At 37.1% G+C, this 18,601-nt stretch overlaps 2 protein-coding genes across 3 annotated transcripts in view; one reads left to right on the forward strand and one right to left on the reverse strand.

Annotated features, from left to right (window-relative positions):
• Nucleotides 1-210: 210 nt before the first annotated feature.
• Nucleotides 211-8,049, reverse strand: LOC148905224 (isthmin-like). Of its 2 annotated transcripts, XM_089040920.1 has the most exons (5): nucleotides 7,969-8,049; nucleotides 6,968-7,027; nucleotides 4,108-4,227; nucleotides 2,660-3,014; nucleotides 211-2,471 (listed from the first exon to the last, which is right to left on the reverse strand). In XM_089040920.1, the coding sequence occupies exons 3-5, from the start codon at nucleotides 4,201-4,203 to the stop codon at nucleotides 1,930-1,932; spliced, it is 993 nt and encodes a 330-aa protein (XP_088897046.1). In that variant the 5' UTR covers nucleotides 4,204-4,227; nucleotides 6,968-7,027; nucleotides 7,969-8,049; the 3' UTR covers nucleotides 211-1,929. The 2 variants fall into 2 exon arrangements, with proteins under 2 accessions (XP_088897046.1, XP_088897047.1); XM_089040921.1 differs by lacking the exons at nucleotides 6,968-7,027; nucleotides 7,969-8,049 and adding an exon at nucleotides 4,835-6,946.
• Nucleotides 8,050-9,248: 1,199 nt separating this feature from the next.
• LOC148905225 (tetratricopeptide repeat protein 27-like) overlaps nucleotides 9,249-18,601 on the forward strand; it is a 29,781-nt gene continuing 20,428 nt past the window's right edge. Inside the window, exons 1-16 of the mRNA XM_089040893.1 lie at nucleotides 9,249-9,369; nucleotides 9,495-9,635; nucleotides 9,846-9,918; nucleotides 10,350-10,476; nucleotides 11,114-11,164; nucleotides 11,358-11,447; nucleotides 12,005-12,107; nucleotides 13,000-13,039; nucleotides 13,192-13,264; nucleotides 13,431-13,482; nucleotides 13,862-13,942; nucleotides 14,307-14,350; nucleotides 15,549-15,661; nucleotides 16,084-16,150; nucleotides 16,723-16,836; nucleotides 17,164-17,199. Of these exons, the coding sequence (XP_088897019.1) occupies nucleotides 9,261-9,369; nucleotides 9,495-9,635; nucleotides 9,846-9,918; nucleotides 10,350-10,476; nucleotides 11,114-11,164; nucleotides 11,358-11,447; nucleotides 12,005-12,107; nucleotides 13,000-13,039; nucleotides 13,192-13,264; nucleotides 13,431-13,482; nucleotides 13,862-13,942; nucleotides 14,307-14,350; nucleotides 15,549-15,661; nucleotides 16,084-16,150; nucleotides 16,723-16,836; nucleotides 17,164-17,199 (1,314 nt within the window). The 5' untranslated portion in view covers nucleotides 9,249-9,260. The remainder of the gene's footprint in view (nucleotides 9,370-9,494; nucleotides 9,636-9,845; nucleotides 9,919-10,349; nucleotides 10,477-11,113; nucleotides 11,165-11,357; nucleotides 11,448-12,004; nucleotides 12,108-12,999; nucleotides 13,040-13,191; nucleotides 13,265-13,430; nucleotides 13,483-13,861; nucleotides 13,943-14,306; nucleotides 14,351-15,548; nucleotides 15,662-16,083; nucleotides 16,151-16,722; nucleotides 16,837-17,163; nucleotides 17,200-18,601) is intronic.

The raw sequence follows: 18,601 nt of genomic DNA on the forward strand, positions 1-18,601 counted from the left end.
AATGTATTGTTTTGGTACACCAATATAGCCTGTGTGGCAGCTCTTGGGGAGGGGGAGGGGGAGGGGGGTTGGGGCAAGGAGGCCACCTCCAATCCCCCTCCCCAAGAGCCACTACGCAGGCTAACACCAACATATCTACTGTGTTAACAAACCTGAGATATAATTTTCCAATACACATGCAGCACACATAAAGAATATTAGAAACGAAGGTAAAGAATTATGTGTTTATAACTTCTTCTATTTATATATAATGTTGAGTGTAGATTTAAACTACGGCATAAATGGAAGATCCAATCTGTGCAAGGTGGAAAGGAAAAAACAATATATTTGCATTAGAAAATATTAAGATAGTCAAGGTAGCCTAACTGTGATAAATAAGAGTCATTGATTAAAATATATAATCAGCATCATTCGGCCGTCGTTGATGGCCAAGATAACATGTCTCAATAATAACAGCAAATAGGAAAACAATGCAAAAAGATGGTGCAATGCATCTATATTTGCATATATTTGTTTTCCTATCAAATTTCCTCAGTAGACTGAGTATAAAATTTTGCATGATGTAATAGCAGTTATCATGGATGCATGCAAATGAGATTTAAATGAGACAACAAGTGGGCTATTGGTCGAGCTCCTAAGGTGCGGTGATCATAAGGTTTCCCAAAGTCACTAAAACAATAGGCCCTTTGCAGCTCAGGAATTACGTGCTGATTAATCCACTGAAATCAAATGAATGAAAATTTTGATTTCCATGGGTGAAACTTACTGGAGAGCAAACACTTTCTACCACATATTTCGTAACATGGTAATAAAACTGTATTTCGCAACACACCGGTTACACATCGTTTCATTCTGTTCTTTACAAGTAGCTAAAAAGAATCACCAATCAAAAATTTAAAAAAACAAAATTTTTGCTCTCCAGTAGAGACAAGTGACCGTTCACTGCAAAGGGCCTACTCTTTACCTCATGGGAAGTCAATATCTAGGAATATTTACCTCGATGCTCAAAGACTTGCAGCTTGGTGAATATAATGCTCCCCGATATTTTCTCTGCCTTCGGCGAATAATTGTTCATTAACACATTTCCTTATGGTTGTCTTATGGACTAATGATATGTTACTAATGGTAAGGCATGTTACTATTCAAAGTGAACACATTTATTATAAGAAAGATTAAATGTAACTTTTTTCATTAAATGATTATATGTGTATATATATTTATTTATTATATTTGTTTTTAATTTTTTGATTTTTTTTAAAAGAAATTTTACTAAAGTTGGGTTGGGAAATCGTAGGTCTATAAGTGCCTCGCATTTTACCCTTTGGCGCCCCCTCTCCAGTATTGTCTATAACTTCCACTGAACGCCATAGAATAGATTTCATAGGACTGTAAAAATTCGTAACATACGGACACGGAGTTGAAACGTTGACGTTCGCTGAACAATAGCGTGATGGACACAAATGCTTACTAGGCGAAAGTGCTTGGGCAAGGTACGGACACACTGTCATGACACGCGGTTACGTCGCGCCGAGGACTTTTCACAATCTTATGAAATCTGCTCCAGAGCAATCTTAAATCATCCACCCTTAGTTGCGCTGTTATATGGTGATATATCCGGTATAGAGAGAAGTCATTCTAAAAACCCGTGAAATAGATAACACACATTATATTTCGTGTCTATTTGACTAATACACGTTAACTTGCATTTTTTATATATCACGGGTTAAATGCCTTCACTCTAATACAATAGCAGATATCAGAGTTACACTCTATTGCCTTCAAACAATTGTTACAATTGGGTCACTTTCTATACATTTCATTGTGTTGACCCAAATGCCTCGACTTGAAACAATTGTTTGAAGGCAACAGAGTGTAACTCTGATATCTGCTATTAATATAAAACCTTCGCGGTAAGGTTTGAACGTGCATCTAAAACTCTCTGGCTCTTTTGAATTGCCTTCGAAACTCCCCCTTCTTGGGGTTCTCGCGGCATTTTAGTGCATTATTCGGTGGACGCACGGCTTGGTATCGTGTCCAGTCTCCTTGGCATGAAATGAACGGCAACAGGTCAACGTAATTATGCATCCCTTCATTTAGCTCTGGTGCGACCAAATTTGGCGTGCCAGACCCACTCCCCCGGGTAATCAGTCGGAGCCTGCGATCATAACAGCACTGCTGTGTTGCTGTTGTGGTTGCAGAGTTCGGTAAAAGCTGCCGAATGCAATACGCTGCAGTTGGTTTGAAAACAGCTAGTTTCTCGAGCTTAAAGTTGACATTTCTCCATGAAAACAATTTCCCTTGGATCTTGTCATAAAGGGTGTTGTTATAATACAACCCATAAGGATATCGACAGGGGCATGCTGGGAGACTATGAAGCCAGGCCTGGATCTTTGGGTGACGATGGATTGGACACTGTTGCCACGCCGTGCAGGAGTCTGGGTTTCTTTTGGGTGGCGATGAAGTAAAGTTTGCTATGGAGTGAGAAAAATGAAAATGGTGTGGGAACAAAAAAGGAATAGATGCTGGCCCGCACACAAAAGTTGTAACTTAATGCGTATGACGAAAAATGTATTTCGCATTGCTTCTCCAGTAGTGAAATTCATAATTCATCTACTTTCTTCAGATTATTTAATGGTAGTTTAAACTACACAAAACTCACGTTCAAGAATGGACTGCGTAACTATCCTCATGACGGAAGGTGACGCCGTAGTCTGAGCATGTGCAGTGGTCTCTTGGGCTTTCACTTTTACTCTTGTCGCTACCTTCACTGTAGGTGTCGTGGAGAGCTTTTTGACGTCCTTCCGACTAGGAGTCTTATTAGTACTTATTGACTGCTGCTTTTCTTCTGGTTGGCTGGTTATGTTGGTTTTTCCTTGGTCGGTGTTGTCAGAGGTGGTGTAGTCGTTCGTTGTTGATATGTTTTTATTGTTGGTATTGTTTGAGGGACCAACAATGTCGGACGGTTTGCTGGATTCTTGAGGCACGTTACCACGAACTTCAGTGTTATTGATTTTCTGAAAGATAATGAAATGGCAAGAATAATGGCCCCTCTCAAAATTATTTTGGATTGGCGAGGCTGATATGACATGCCGGAAAGTATAAAAGAGATCTAGAAAGGTAACAAGTTCCATCGAGAAACGTGACTATGGTTTCTTTCTTATTTTCATGTTAGCTTAGTTACTTTAAACTTTAAACAAGTAACATGGACATGTGTAGATTCGCAACTTTCTCAAGGGGTCATCATAAACAAGAGAGCATAGCGCTTGATAAAGTTATGTTCATTACATCACATTCATATGTGCTTTAATACTGTGCTCAGTATATATCTTTGATGGCGTCGAAGAAAAGACAAAGGCTTATCGCACTGCAGCTGATCACGAGGCATCCTAACTTCACGTACTAAAGGTACTTCACGTGGCTTCGAAATCATGTTTCTTTCCATGTTGTGAAAACTGTGCTCGTAAAAGTTTTGATTTTTAAATTCTTAGAAGTTTTCAATGCGTGTAAACAACAAATTTTCAATTCGTGTAAAAAAACATTGGCTAATCACCTATAAGGAGACGTTTTGTTTGGAGCCCAGCTCTGTTGTTTTCCTTACCCAAATGTTTTTTCTTTTTTTTCTTTTATTTATTTATCTTTTTTAGGATACTTCGTATTAGTTATTTTTAGGGTGAAAGTTTATTAAATAAATAAATAAATATATGACTTCCTTATTCAGAATAATCCATGATGTTATCTAACAATATTTTTATTAGAGCACGTTTGATGTGTTAAAATTCAGACTTGATTACGAGGCTTTAGTGGTATGTTACTTCAAGTAAGTACAAACACATGGATCATAAATACATTTATTGGTAGGATTATAATAATGTACCATATACAACGTTCTCACCTTTTGACAATAATAAGAAAATTTTAATAGAAAGGCTAGTCAGGGTGCTACTCAACAACGTTGCATAATCAAATCTATATTATCAACTGATACTTTTGAGGTTTAATGCAAATTATCGACTTTTTTTTCAGCGAGCCTCGGTATCATGCTAGAACTTTAACATCTCGAACGTGGCCTATTGCTGAAACTAATTTGAAGTTGCAACGTTTTCATACCTCAGATTCTTTTCCTTCAGAAGTTCCGCAACAGAAGACGACTTCAAATGCTAAGCAAACCAACAGGAAAGCAAGGAAAAAAGTTCCACTGTTCATGGTAAAGTGCTGGTACTTAATGATCTGCCAAGGTAAAAGATGACTCAAACACGACGACCTTTAGAAGAAGACCACCTCTGATGTTTATTGGTATATAAACTGGTCAGTTTGTGAAAGGAGTTTCAGGGAGCATGCACCGTTAGAAAATAGGGTACGATGATGGCGGCGAGGTATGACTTCTCTTGGGAGAAGCAGACTAAATAAACTAGAATCTATATATATTACTTTATAAACCAGACGTACATACTTGACCAATCCGCCAAGCCGCAGCATTCACGTTTGGAAATTGTGATAAGATGAACCAATTGACGGAGGCGCAGTTTCCTAAGCGCCTTATACATTGTAAAGAACGCCTACTTTTGCAGCTCTTCCCTTTAACCTTCATGCTGGACATACCTCGTAAATATTTTCGTATTTGGCATGAAAAATTATTACGAGAACCGAAGGTACTTGCATTACCGACGGACATGACCTACAAAAGCTACGCCTCTAGAAAACCATTCAAAAATAAATACTAAATTGCTTTTTCTCTAAACATATGCATCTCTCTCCAAGAAATCACAATGTGGGATCGGGCAGCTTCTCGTGACGCTATAGATATATATATATATATGGATATTAATAATCGTACCTTATAGCTGTTGAGGTCGCAGTTTTCAAGACAAGGACTTTGGTCTACACTGAAGTATTCATAAAAGGAGTGCTTCTACACGTATGACTAATAAGTACCTGTTATGTGCCGTATGTTTTAATTTCAAGTAAGATTGTTCCCCGCCCCTTGCGCGATTAACTTACTTAAGTATGTGGTTATTGGATTGCAACTTACGTACAAACAAAAGATTAATCCCCGGCGATAATTTACGACCAACTCTTGAATCCTTCAGTGCGCTCTTTGGTGCAGATAACAACCATGAGAGTCAAAACTAATATGGCACAAAACCTTTTTGGAACCCTGGTTCTACAAGGATATTTTTTATGAATGGTACTGGAGATGGAATACTAAACTTGATAAATAAAAATCTCTTTAGGATTGCAGCGAATCTTTTGTTAACCTTTGGTTGTACCGCTTTTCTTAACAACAAAAACAGAAGCTTAAGATTTTCAACAGGTCGCCAGCCAGTCGACGAATAGATGCCGAGAAGATGTTCACTACGCTATGATCAAAGTTCTTCGAGTTAATTGGGCCAGCATGGCTTCAGTGAGAAGACAGCTGATCTTGCTCTTTTAGCAAGAGTTTTACGTCGTAATGGCATCTCTTGGAAGCTTTCCCCTAGAAGCTGATTGTTGATATTTTTTGTGGGTAAATCTGGTTTCATTTCGCACGCGCCGGCAATTTTCAATGTAATTTAAATCAGATTGCGCCTTTTATACATCCATCAGCAGAGGTCATAATCAGGTGTGTGCAATTGAAGGATTTTCCTCGTAGCGTCCATTAGATTTTCTCTCAGGCGGAGATAAAAAGCGGCGCTTGGGTAATGTCAGAGGGTTTAAAGTCGAACTCGCGGCGGTAACTATCCCACTGTAGGACCAATTAGGTCGACAGCCTGCCAGCTCAAAAGACACCGAACATCATCAGAAAGAAACCGCGTAACACTTTTGTAAATACGCAGTTTGATATGAGATTGATTCTCGAGCCAGGTGTAACAAAGGAGAACTAAGCTATGTTTCTAATATATCGACAAACCTTGCAATAAATAATTTAGAGTAAGAAAATTAAATGAAACATGGAACACACATGTACAAAAAAAAAAAAGACTCGAAAAAAAAGGAAAAAAAGAAAAAAAAGAATCGAGTGAACACTGAAAAACTTTCATTTCTGCTCTCAAGTTACTACATGAATAAAGTGAAAAAAGCTTCACTTTTTTGTTTCTTCGTTTAATCTGCAAAGCACAAGAAACCTGGTAAGCAAAGAATAGAAAGCCGTATCACCTCGCAAAATTAACGCCTCTAAAAGACCTCAAAACTTAGTGATGAAGAAATCTAAATTGCCACTCTGCTCTTGCTTATGATACAAAAATTTAAGGTCAGCAGACCAGTGGTATTAACCTAAACTTAGGCAAACATACAAGGCTTTTAATAGGAAATAAAAACATCATAAAAATAGTTGGAGGCGCCATGCTGGTGCGACAGAAATAATTCCGGAAGAGAGTGAATAGCCGCGCTTGAGATTCAAGGAGAGTTTAAGGGCTAAATCTTCAATTCATTCGAAACATAGCTCTAGGGCTTGAGATCAGTTATCTTGTTTACTTCTCGTCCGAATATTTGGTTCTTTAAGGTATGTGTGCGGTAGAAATGAAGAGAATGTACAGTATATAGGAAAATGGGAAAGAAAGTTTGAAGGGAAGAGAAAGATTGGAAAACGAAAAGCGCACTACGTGTTAGGAGTCAGTTTTGAGGTTAAAGAAAATAGATTGGAAGCAGAATTCATCAAAATGTATTCCAAAATAAGAAAGAATTGCGATGTTCAAAGGAACTACGGCTCTTGTTCTTGGATTAAGCCTGGCTGATCTTTCTTTTTCGGGGGTGTGGGGAGAAAGGGAAAAGTTTGCCTACCATAGAAAAAGAGATACTTAACAATTTTTTGTTCTGGGGGAGGGAGGGGAGGGGGGTGGAGGAAAACAATAATTTCTTCAACAGATGAAACTACTCAAACTTGTACAATCTGGAGGCAGAGGACAAAGTAATGCTAAACTGATAATCAGGGGAAAGTGATTTCAATTGAAAGAATGTTGAAAAAGAAAATAAAAGAGTACTCCATACTTACATTAGATTAGTTTAATTTTGATTTTGGTATAAAGAGTTTAGTTTCCCCAGTAAGAATGACCTAAAAAAACAGCACAAAGAAAAATAATGGATAAATACTGTTATATTAAGGAATGATGTAGCTTGAAGAAGAACAATCCAGATATAAATCAATGTATGGGATTTTTGTATAAAATGTAATTATAAAAATATTTATCATGTTACATGTGAAGTATCAAAATTGACACCAGATTGAGATATCAATCAATTCATTCTAATAGCGCAGCGCAGCCGTGACGTCATAAAAACGAAGACAAAGGCGAAATTCGGACAAACAAACTTACAAGTTTACTTTCAGCAGATAATTTTCACAGCCAATCGCAGTTGATCTTAGTTTACATGGGTTATTATTGTAACTTTAAGTAAAAATAATAAAATCGGTTCGTATAATCCTCATAGCGGTTAAACAGAATGCAATGTTTGTCCGAATCTTTAAGCTATTTTTAGAATCAGCACGCTGCGCTATTGTTTGATCATTCTTCAAACTAACAATGGTTCTGATTAAAGATTCTAAAAAGGTTTCTATGAAAACATGGCCAGAAAGTGTTTCACTTTCAGTGAATAAAAATTAATTATTGAGTCTGGCCCAGTGAAAGTGCATTCTCTTGGATTTAGGATCCCTAAACTTTATACCCGTCATATCTGAGCAGAGTTTATGGCTGTCTTCCCTGATTCAGCTAATCTTGAACTTCCCACCTTTGCAAAACCCAAAATATTAAATTCCAATTTAAACTGTCAATTAGCTGTGCCACTGAGATCTGAGTCCAGAGGCTTTTTTAGGGCTTGATAGCACTAGTACAAGAGCCATTTAATTAGGTCATAAGGTTCCCAATAAATCTGCAAGTCTTGTGCTCTCACAAAATGTCACATTGGCTATCATAATCACCCCTAACAGCATCAGAATATGAATGCAAAATGTAGAATAGCAAACTTAGTAACAAAGGATATCTATAGATGATTTACCTCGTTTCTTTCAACTGCCTTGCACACAGCACTACATAACATTACAGAGTGTCTATAACTCATGACCTCTACTACAGCTCTAATTGTTTCACCAATATACACTGAAAATATAGTATGATCAAAAATAAAACTTTGGACACACTAGACTGATTAACTCAGATATTTGTGGATTTATAAAGAATATGGTGTTGTAAATACAGTATACCACAATCCCTTAGACTACCTCAACCAGACCACAGAGCACAGTTTCCCTCAAAAACATGAAAGTTGAGACGGGGGAGGCCGGCTAAAAGAATTAGTGAAAGGATTCAACCCCACTTTTGACTGTTTAATTTTCCAGCACATTTTCCTTTGTGATTTCATTATTTACATATGAATATAAGACATTTGAAGTTTGGTATGAGGCATGCAACATGTCACATGCAACAAATAAGCTTCACCATCCATTTTTTAAATACTTTAGATGCATTTCCAACAAAGTGAGTCAGACATTGACAACTGGGGTGGGAACAATGAATGATTGTGCACATTTATTTATTCGAAGGATAAGAATTTTATAAAACTACTGTATGCAGAATTATATGCATACATACAAGGTGATGGAAACTTGATGTGCTGAGATACGACCATACAACCAGAGCCTGGCAGTTTCGTACCATGCAATGACGAAATTAATCTGAGGAGGTAAAAATATAGTTATTGCAGGTTATCCAAGTATTTAATAACTAAAGCACCTTCATAAGTTATACTTTGCTCTAAATATCTATCGTCTAATGCTCTATTATTCATGAAACCTCTTAGCCTCACTCTCATGTCAGAGGTTAAAAAGACAATATATAAAGTATATATAGTCATTTGTATCTTAATTTTGTATCATTACCCATTCACTAGAGCTCCATGTACTATACAGCGTTCAAAATTTGCAAGTTTAGCAAACTCGCTGTTTATATGAATGGGATTGAAATCGCCTGTCAACTCTGCAAACGCGTCCACATCTTCTTGGCTAAAAACACGGAAAATTTCAGCTTTTTCTCCGACTTCAAACCTCCTTGTAGACGAACAGTTACGTAAGTATAAAACTGATAAGTTCTGGAAGAGGAGATTTAATTTTAAAGGTTGAAAATATCGAAATTTGATGAGAGCTCCAGCCATCTAAAGGAAGACGTTTTTCTTCGGAATGGTTCGGAGTATTTTCGGATTTTGTTCGGAAAAGCCGATGAGAATGTGTCGAGTAAGCGAGGAGGAACGCCTGACTAAAGTTGCATTTCAGTCACATTTTTAACAAATTTACCATGGAAAATAAAGAATTTTACTTAAAACTCGAATATGCTGTACTGGAGCAGAATATTAACAAAGGTAGTCTTTCATTTCAAGAGATAATAGATGGCAATGTCGACAAAGGTATAAGTAAAATGACATTTGAGTATTTTGCAATACATAAACTAGTTGCACGTGTACATGTGATACATACTGTACTGCTAAGTTTTGCTAGGTTTTGATTCATTTGTTATTATTTATTCATTCAGAATATGTACAGTTGTTGACTGAGCTTCAAGACCTAATGTCTTGCCTAGCGAGTGGTGAATACGTTAAAGCTCTTACAACGCCGGTAGCGTCAAAGTTTTTCGGCATAACAACTGAAACCTCTTCAAAGGAATCTGCTGAAGGTAATATAAAGACTTACTATACAAACTTAAATATGGTTTAGTTTCGTATATTAAATGGGCTATTAATTAAGAGGCTGAAATTCTAAGAGATTATTAAAAGGTAAAACATGATTTTAAGGGGGGAATTTCCATCACAACTTAAAGTTACACTTGTAAACGTTTTCATCATCAAAATCAGTGTTTTAATAGAATTTATTTATTTATTAACAGGCATAGATAAATACCTAATAAAAAGAACTGAGCTATATTTAGAATCTACTAATGAGCAAACTTTATTGACTAGGTAAGTATATAGAGTAAAACTAATTACTGTATGGATACTCCAACTGGGACCACTTCGATAATTTAGTATCAGTTTAAAATAGGTCAATCTTTCTAAACAGCCAATCAGATAGCACATTGATAAGATAAGAGCATGAGAACGTAATAATCTGATTGGCTAACACTTTTATCAGTTCAATTTCTATCAAGTTTACTGTTATCTGATTGAAGTTTTATTCAAGTGGTCCCAGTTAGTGTATCTGCACAGTAATTTATTCTAGGAGGTGGGCATCCATTACTTTTTAATTACTTATTAGTTAATCTTTAATTATGTTAATCATTAGTTTTAATTATGTTGATTAATGTGATAATATAAATTCAAAGTGGGATAACACTGAGAAAAACTGTTTATCAGTATGTTTTTTCATTTCACAATTTTATGTTTTATTTCAGACAGCTTATTGTTCTACTGATTGGTATTGCTTGTCTTCAGTTGTTTGTACAACAAAACTGGACTGGACCTCTCATAAGTGACACTAGTATTCAATTCCTTCCATCTTCCTTCGAGGCACAAAGACAGGTGATATGGAGACTATTGATATTTTAGCATGATATAATATGTTGCTGGCCAAGATTGACAATAAAAGAATGTGTGGTTCCAGTAATTATCTATAACCCCCTCCCCCCCCCCCCCCCCCCCCCCCCCACGAAGGTTTTTTTTTCAGAAATTCAAATATTTTCCCCATACAAATGCTGTAATTTTGTTCTTTCTCTGACCCCCGTACCCCTCAGAAATTCCAAATTCCTCTGTGGTGGTGGGGGGGGGGGGGGTGGGTGGGGGAGAGATAGACAATTTCTTTCTGGGACAATTTCTGGACTTACACAATACAAATTTGATTTTTCTAAAAGCACTATCCAGGGCTTTCAATAATGGCTGGTAATTGGTTTCTGTCCAGCTAGAATTGGAACTTTGTTCAGTCAAATATTTGCCTTATTAGTTATTTTGATCAGTAATGTTGAGCCAGACCGAGCTCAACTTAATGACCTAGCAATAACTAATTTGGCCAGTATACTAGTGATCATGATTGGCAACTGACTGGCCCTTATCTTAAGCCCTACATTTCATAATACTTGCCAAGCAATGTATATTTATTTTATTTAGAAACTTGAATGTATTTTCTTCATGCAAAAATGTTAAATTATAATATTTATTTCAGGAAGGAACTCTACAAAAAACATCAATGGAAAAATTAAGCAGTGATGGAGAGGTATAGGATTTCTTGTGGTTTTCTTTGTTACTTTTTATTACAAGCTCAAACTGTGCATGATGTACGTGTGCCCAAGCACTAAGATCAGCCTGACTGATTTATCTTTATCATATAACTATACTCCAATCAACGTACCACATAGCTCGTAACATCTGGTAACCAAAAATTGATTTATTGACTTGATTTCTTGAAGGGTATTTACAACAGGGTCAATGGAGCTGTTCACCTGTTAATTGCTGATGTCTTGCTTGTTCAGGGTTTGAGTAAACTTCATCTTCTTCAGGTAAGGATAAGGACAGATAGAATTTAATGTATTGGGATTCCTGTGTATGTATATGTGTTATATATCAGTTACCATGGTCAATCCCCTACAATACCTGAATTATAACCTGCATAGAAGCCCAAAGGTGCTAGGGGTTGATCTACATGTACCTGGCTACCTGACCTCTGCTCCCACATCAGTTCTAATTCCCCCAACCCCCCCCCCCCCCCCCCCCCCCCCCCCCCACGATTGCACCACTACGCAGGTTAACCGCTGAACGTTTCCAAATGTTTTAACACAAATACAGTAAGGCCTTGAATTTTTATGATCATAAAACATATTCTTTCTATAATTTGTTTTGTAGATGATTAACAATCAACAGAGAAAATTTAATTGTTTCTTCGGTTCCATCTTTTCTCTCTCTGCCACTCTCTCTCTCTCTCTTTGTCTCTCTCTCTGCTGTCTCCTGTCTCTCTGTCTCTTTCTCTTGTAGACCCATCAAGAGGGCACCCATGAATGTTTCCTTGTTCTCTTAAATTTTGGTCAGAATTTATGAAGTGTTCATTTGTATTTTATAGTCATCATATGTTTGGGCACTCAGATGTCTTGCAATCAAACAGAAAATCATGGAAGAGCATCGCAATATGATCATGAACAAGATATTTGAACTAATCAAGAATGGTAAATATGCTGATACATGTGCACTATTATAGTGTGACACATAAAAGTATGATCATGTGCATTTATTGTATGCACATACTCAGTGTTCTTACCAGGAATTTCTTTCAGGGGGTCAAAGGGCCCATCACTCCGAAATTTAGGGGCCATTTAGAAAACTGGATGGGCCATTTCCAAAATCTTAAAACAATGAATAATGTTTTTAGCCAGTAACTCTGTTGCAAATCTACAACAATCTAATACAGCTTTATTAGTAATGACAACACAGTAAAATTTCGTTGGGCAGCCATACTTGAGTCTCTATTAAACAAGGTCAGTTAACACAGACTAGTGACAGACGTCTTGGCGAGTGAAATACAAGATGGCGGCTATGTTCGATTCGTGGCGTTTCATGTGGACTTTCACCTTGTTTATTGACAATATAATGCGTCTTTTATTATTTCAAAAGAACTATAAATCTTTTAAAACTATTTTGATATTTAATGCGCCCTAGGGGCGAATGCAAATGTTTTCACTGTAAAGTAATTTTACTTTTATTTGATTCATTTATCCTTGTGATTTTGAACAAATGGCACTATTTAATTAGAAAATCAGTCGCGTGTAGTTTGTTACACATAGTATTTTGTACTGAATGTACTTGTTGGCACTACACGCATAGGAGCATACTACACTAAGTGTACTACACAGGGTTTGCACACCTGAAATAAGCATTCTCATGAGCTGTAATGTACATTATTGCCAGTAGTGTTTTTGTACGATGAGCTGTATATGACTTGCTAACACACTTGTTCCTAACATTTTTTCATTTTTTTCTTTCTTTTAAATTTATTTTTCCTTGTTATTTGCTTATTATTAATTTTATTTCTTTTAACTTTGAATTTATTGTTAATTTTAGTAACTGAAACCACTTCCTTCACATGTGTTGAGCAGAACAGGTATTTATCCATGAATATTATTAATTTTATAATGGATATTAATATTTATGCATAAAGGGGGCATCTTTCCCATATTCAATATCCTAGAATCCCTCTATGAATATGACTATATACTTTATACAGCTGATATCTATGTACCTCCCTATCCACAGATCAATTGCCTGTCAGATTCACTTAGAAATAGGACATTTATATATTTACTATTATGAATTTGCAAAAGCCAAGGTAAGAAATAAAATAAGAACATGTAGTCCCATTGGATTTTAGGTCTGGTACAGAATCGTACAGATAGAGTGTTGTATCATCGTACTCTATCAACTGATGCTCTGTTTTATGTGCTGTGCCTTTTCTAAGTTAAAATGGCTCTATTTTAACTGTCTTCTTTTTTTAGGAACATTTCTTAACAGCACAATCTGCATTAGGGATAAAGTTTGACTTAACAGGTATACAGTAAGGTTGTAGTTCATTATAATATTAATCACAAGATCCTATTAAGCCAGTTGATTTGAGCTTCTATCAGATGATAATCAAGGTCATTAACCAAGTTCAATGATTCTGATATTCAAATGCCATACCTCCCCCCCCCCCCCCCCCCAAAAGAAAAGAAGATTTTCTAAGGTATATTGTGTGTAGCCAAGACGTTATCCTTACCTCCCCCATGGAAGGGGATTGGGATTTCCAAAGGGGAGGGGAGGGTCTGAGGAGGATATATTGAGGATATATCTTTTTATCTTAATAATTTTCCAATAATCGATGGTAGGGGAGAAAGCTTACAGTATTTCACTGTATTCTTGGTAAGGTCTTGATGATTATATTCTGCAGGGGCTTTGGGGAAAAAGACAAAGTTTCAACAAGAATTTTTATCGGTGCTAAAGTTAGACATCAATCGTGACGGTTCATCAGGTAACCTTGGAACATTTTTATAATATATTATTACGTCATAACTATAATCATTGTTAATAACTATGGTATAATTTGAGACTTGAGTATAGAGTTTGTCGAGCTGTGATTGGTCAAGGGACCGGTGATTCTGAGACGATAATCACCACTGGAGGGGTGATTATGAGGTTTTCCAAAGTTTTCCAGATCTGAAGTAATGCTAAAACGTTTTGTTTTTTTTAATCCAGAATTTCTACTTTTCTCTGATATTCAAGTCTAAAATTATACTAAAACAATTATTTGATTGTTGTTGTGTTGCTGTAGTGCTCAACTTGTACATTAAATAATGGATTTTCTTTTTCTTAATTTTTCCCATTTTTGAAAAAAGAAATTCAATCAGTTGATAATGTAGACGTCAATGGACTTCCAAAGGTTAGTACTGAACTATCGCCAACTGGTAAATGGTAATAAATCTCTGGATAACTCTTTAGACTTTTCCTTAATTTTCCTTCCCTTTTTGTGCAACACTTGTTCTTAATATAGCTCCAACAAGGTCACATGCCTACTTTGGAAAACGATTTAAACTTTTTTCTAAACTTCGATTTTCCGAGTTGAAATTTAATGCTGATTCCAAATCTGGAAAGAAAAGTTGGGTGTCCCTTGCTCGTTTTCGAGATAATCAGCATTTAATGGAAGCCTTGGATCTTGCACCACTGGAATGATTAGAAAACAATTAAGATTCATAAGATAAAAGTCATTTGCAGACTCTTCTATAATTGCACGAATGAAGGCTTGTCAATCATTCTACAATAATACATAGATGTTTTCGACAAAAAGACTAAGAGATACATTGATTTGTCATATTTTGTAGTTTCGGTGCTATTAAAAAATCTCATAAAGTCGAACAAAAATCCATGCAAACATACATATTTTCATGTGTTAGGAATTATATAAACTTTTTTCTAAAATGTTGATATGCTTAGATTTTTAGGAGTTTTTTCGAATGAGCTATTAAAAAATAGAGTCCCGTGCAAAATTCGAGGGTTTTGCCCTGTTGAAGCTCGAAACGCGTATGGTTCTTCAATAAAATGTTGTAGATTTTTCAGCGGTTTTTGAGCGCACGCACATCGTGGGCTCAAATCGAACGTTCAAAAGTTGGCAGCCACCTTAAACTCTTCTTTCGAATCCTTCGAATGCTCAACAAATGACGCCTATTTTTGTGGAAGCACGCGATTTTTCGGTCAGCGTTCGCAAAATTCCCGGCTGGTCTGTCGGCCGATAAACGGTCGTTTCAATGGATGGCCGCTATCCAATCGACAATCCACGTCACAAACCGATTAATAGCCGACAAAGTCGAACAGCCGACTATAACGGCCGACAGGTCAGCCGGGGGCGCTATTCTAAACTTTTATCCACCCTACTGTAGGCCTTCTAGAACGATGTTATGACTTGGAGTTTCCGTCCAGCAAAATAAATAGCTTGAAAATATACTGTACATAAAAATGATTTAAGGTTACTGTAGACCTTCAGGGATATGTTTCGTTTAAGCTCACACGACACGTTCAACGAAACCCAATAAAACAATATATCATTTTAAAGGTCAGATAATGCATTTTATTATTCTTTTTAGAACGTATTTCTAGATAACGAAGTTCTTCTGGACAAAATCAAGTTCCAAGATCCTGATGATGATAAGCAACCCAGTCTAAACCCACTAGAGAAAGCAGTTATCCTTTCATTTTGGTAAGGGTCACTGTGTTCATTTTGTTGTGATATTTTAGTTATATACAGCGATTTCAAAAAAGGTTGGTGAAGGTTTTGTTCATGTTACATGCTGCATCTCGAAATGCACTATGGGCGGTGTGAATTCAGCGATCAGCGAAAGTAGTCCTCCTAGCGATAGATATCACGTGTCTTTTCTTACCCTAGCCTGTCATCCTAGCCTGTCACCCTAGCCTGTCACCCTAGCCTGTCACCCTAGCCTGTCACCCTAGCCTGTCACCCTAGCCTGTCACCCTAGCCTGTCACCCTAGCCTGTCCCCCTAGCTGTGACGGAGGTTTTACTTGGAAAGAAGAGAACCATTCGAATTTTTGCTTGGAAAAATTTCGCGTTTTGTCCATTTACATCTATTTAAATGACTATTTTTTGACTTTCATTGTTGCAGTATTTTATCGCAGAAAAGCCAGGCCATGCAGCCTTTGACATCAGAAGAACTCGTTGCTTATATTGAGGTAAGTATCCATGCTTTATTTACATGTCTTTTATTATCATTGTTGTTGTTTTGTTTTTCCGTTAAGAAATTATCCGTTAAAAATCCTCTCTGGTGTGGGTTTTTTTGTACCACGTGATTGTTCCTGGCCAATCATTTTGTTCAAAACTGATCACGTGGTACCTAAAAATCAATCACGTGGTACAGATTTGTGGGCTCTGTTTTACTGTTCTATACTGATTTCCATAGTAGATAGAAAGTATAGAAGGAAGGAAGAAAAAAACATCAAAGATCGTAATAGTTCTTCCTTTGTATCAACGATTTGTTATATCAACCCAAATTAGCTCAATTCTAGCCGTAATTCTGGGTGCATGTTACGTCATTGCCGCCATCTTGGTTGACGAAAACAAAGCATTCCTCATTATCTTCTCTTGTTAGAACAACTAATGTGGCGACTTTTCATTAATTAAATTTCAAAGGATTTTGAGTCATGTCGGTGCACCACGAGAATTGGTTGTTTTCAATTAAACATTTTTGATCCCGTATTAGACGACCCACGAAGCATTCAGTATTTGGTTGTTATTTTTACTATAGAGTATAGTAATCAAGCCATCATCGTGGCCTGTCCAGACCCTGGCCTTACACACGCGAAGCAAACTAGAGAAAGGAAGCACAAAGAAGATTGAGAGATCGATGATGCAGTTACAGGTACGCGTCACAGGCCGTAGGTGATTGGATAATCTGATCACATCGACGTGTCTGATTGGATGGTTTGGCTAGGTGTTGTCTGATTGGCTAACTAGTTCTTGGGGATATCTATTTTCATTGGTTGATCCTATGCGAGATTTCTGATTTTCTAGTTCAAAATGCAAATATTTGATTGGACTTCGTTTACTTGAAGATTTCTGATTGGATAGTTTGATGGGGGCCTATTCTAATTGGCTGGTTTGAATATAGGTGATTTCTGATAAGGTGATGGTTACAGATGATGTGAGAAATTCATTTTTCCCCTTTTAATATAATTTTCATCCATAGGTTCTAGTAGATGCTGTGAAACTTGATGCACCAAAGGTAATGAAAACATCCCTAATATGAAATTATAACTAGATTTTGTGCGCTTCAATAGATTTGTCATGCTAACATGCGATATCATGACAGTGCAATAAATGACGGCAGATAAATATAATATCATTTTTCCGGCATAATTTCTACTGTCTTTGCATTATTTACACTATAGATATAATATATTTCAAGCTTACTAAGCAACATGCAGTATGCAACATGCCACAAAAGCTTGGCCAGCCGTTTTTGCAATAGCTGTATATGACCGTAAAAAACTCACGATATAGTTGTGCCGTGACGTGCCGTGACGTGCCGTGACCGTAACGCGTACATGTGATTGTTTGACTTTTGAGCAGTGCTCTCGCGTGCTGTGATTGGTTCCAAGGTTACACGACAGTGGCATTCGACTCGACGAAGTTTTACAGTCATATGAAATCTGCTTGATTTCAAAGTGAGTTTAAAGTCCGTGTGTCCGCCTTTGGAAGTAGTTGGGCTGGGGATAAGCCCTTAAATGTCCCGAGCATTGTCCAAATTAACCTCTTCACCTCGAACGTAATGTTTTTCCTAATCCCTCTTTTTTTGGTTTAACGGTTGCACATGAGGAGACACATGAATATGGTTGTAACTCGAACAAAGAATCTTATTCTCTAGGGGAATGAATTTATCGGGCAGCATGGGTGGGGTAGGTGTGAGAGCACTCGCCTCTCATCAATGCGACCCAGGTTCGAGTCCCGCCGGGCTCGATGTCGTATGTGAGTAGAGTTGTTTGTTGGTTCTCTCTTGTGCTTTTCGACGGTTCTCCAGGTTCTCCGGTTTTCCTTCCTCCAAAAAAATTAACTTCTAAATTCTAATTGGAATTTCAGTGGATCAAGAGCCGCTCTTTGGAAATGCCACAGCGAAATCCTATTTATATATCTTTTATTTTATTTTATGACACGTGGTCAGAAATGGGAAAACATTAGGTACAAGGTGAATAAAATATAAAATAAATGGTATTTAGCAGTGGCATTTCTACAGAGTAGCTCTTCATCCACTGTCATTCCAATTAGAATTTAGAAGTTGATTTTTGCGGAGGGTGGAAAGCCGGAGAACCCGGGAAACCCTCGAATAGATCTACAAAGGGACAATCACAACAGAGCTAGGCTCCAAACTAAGTGAAAGCAAAAAAGATCGAATTAGAATTTAGGAGTTGATTTTTGAGGGAGGAAAACCGGAGAACCCGGAGAAAAACCCTCGAAGCACAGGAGAGAACCAACAAACAACTCTACTCACATACGACATCGAGATCGGCAGGACTCAAACTCAGGCGAGAGCCGCATTGGTGAGGGGCGGCGCAATAGCAGCGCACGCTACCGGTGCTTCCCATAGAAGAATAGGTACATTACGTCCATTTCCATACATTGCGTTGTTG

The sequence above is a fragment of the Actinia tenebrosa genome, unplaced genomic scaffold, assembly GCF_029948245.1.
Source record: "Actinia tenebrosa isolate PJP-AT-01 unplaced genomic scaffold, QUT_ActTen_1.0 PGA_scaffold8__29_contigs__length_14323225, whole genome shotgun sequence".
Classification (NCBI taxonomy): domain Eukaryota; kingdom Metazoa; phylum Cnidaria; class Anthozoa; order Actiniaria; family Actiniidae; genus Actinia; species Actinia tenebrosa.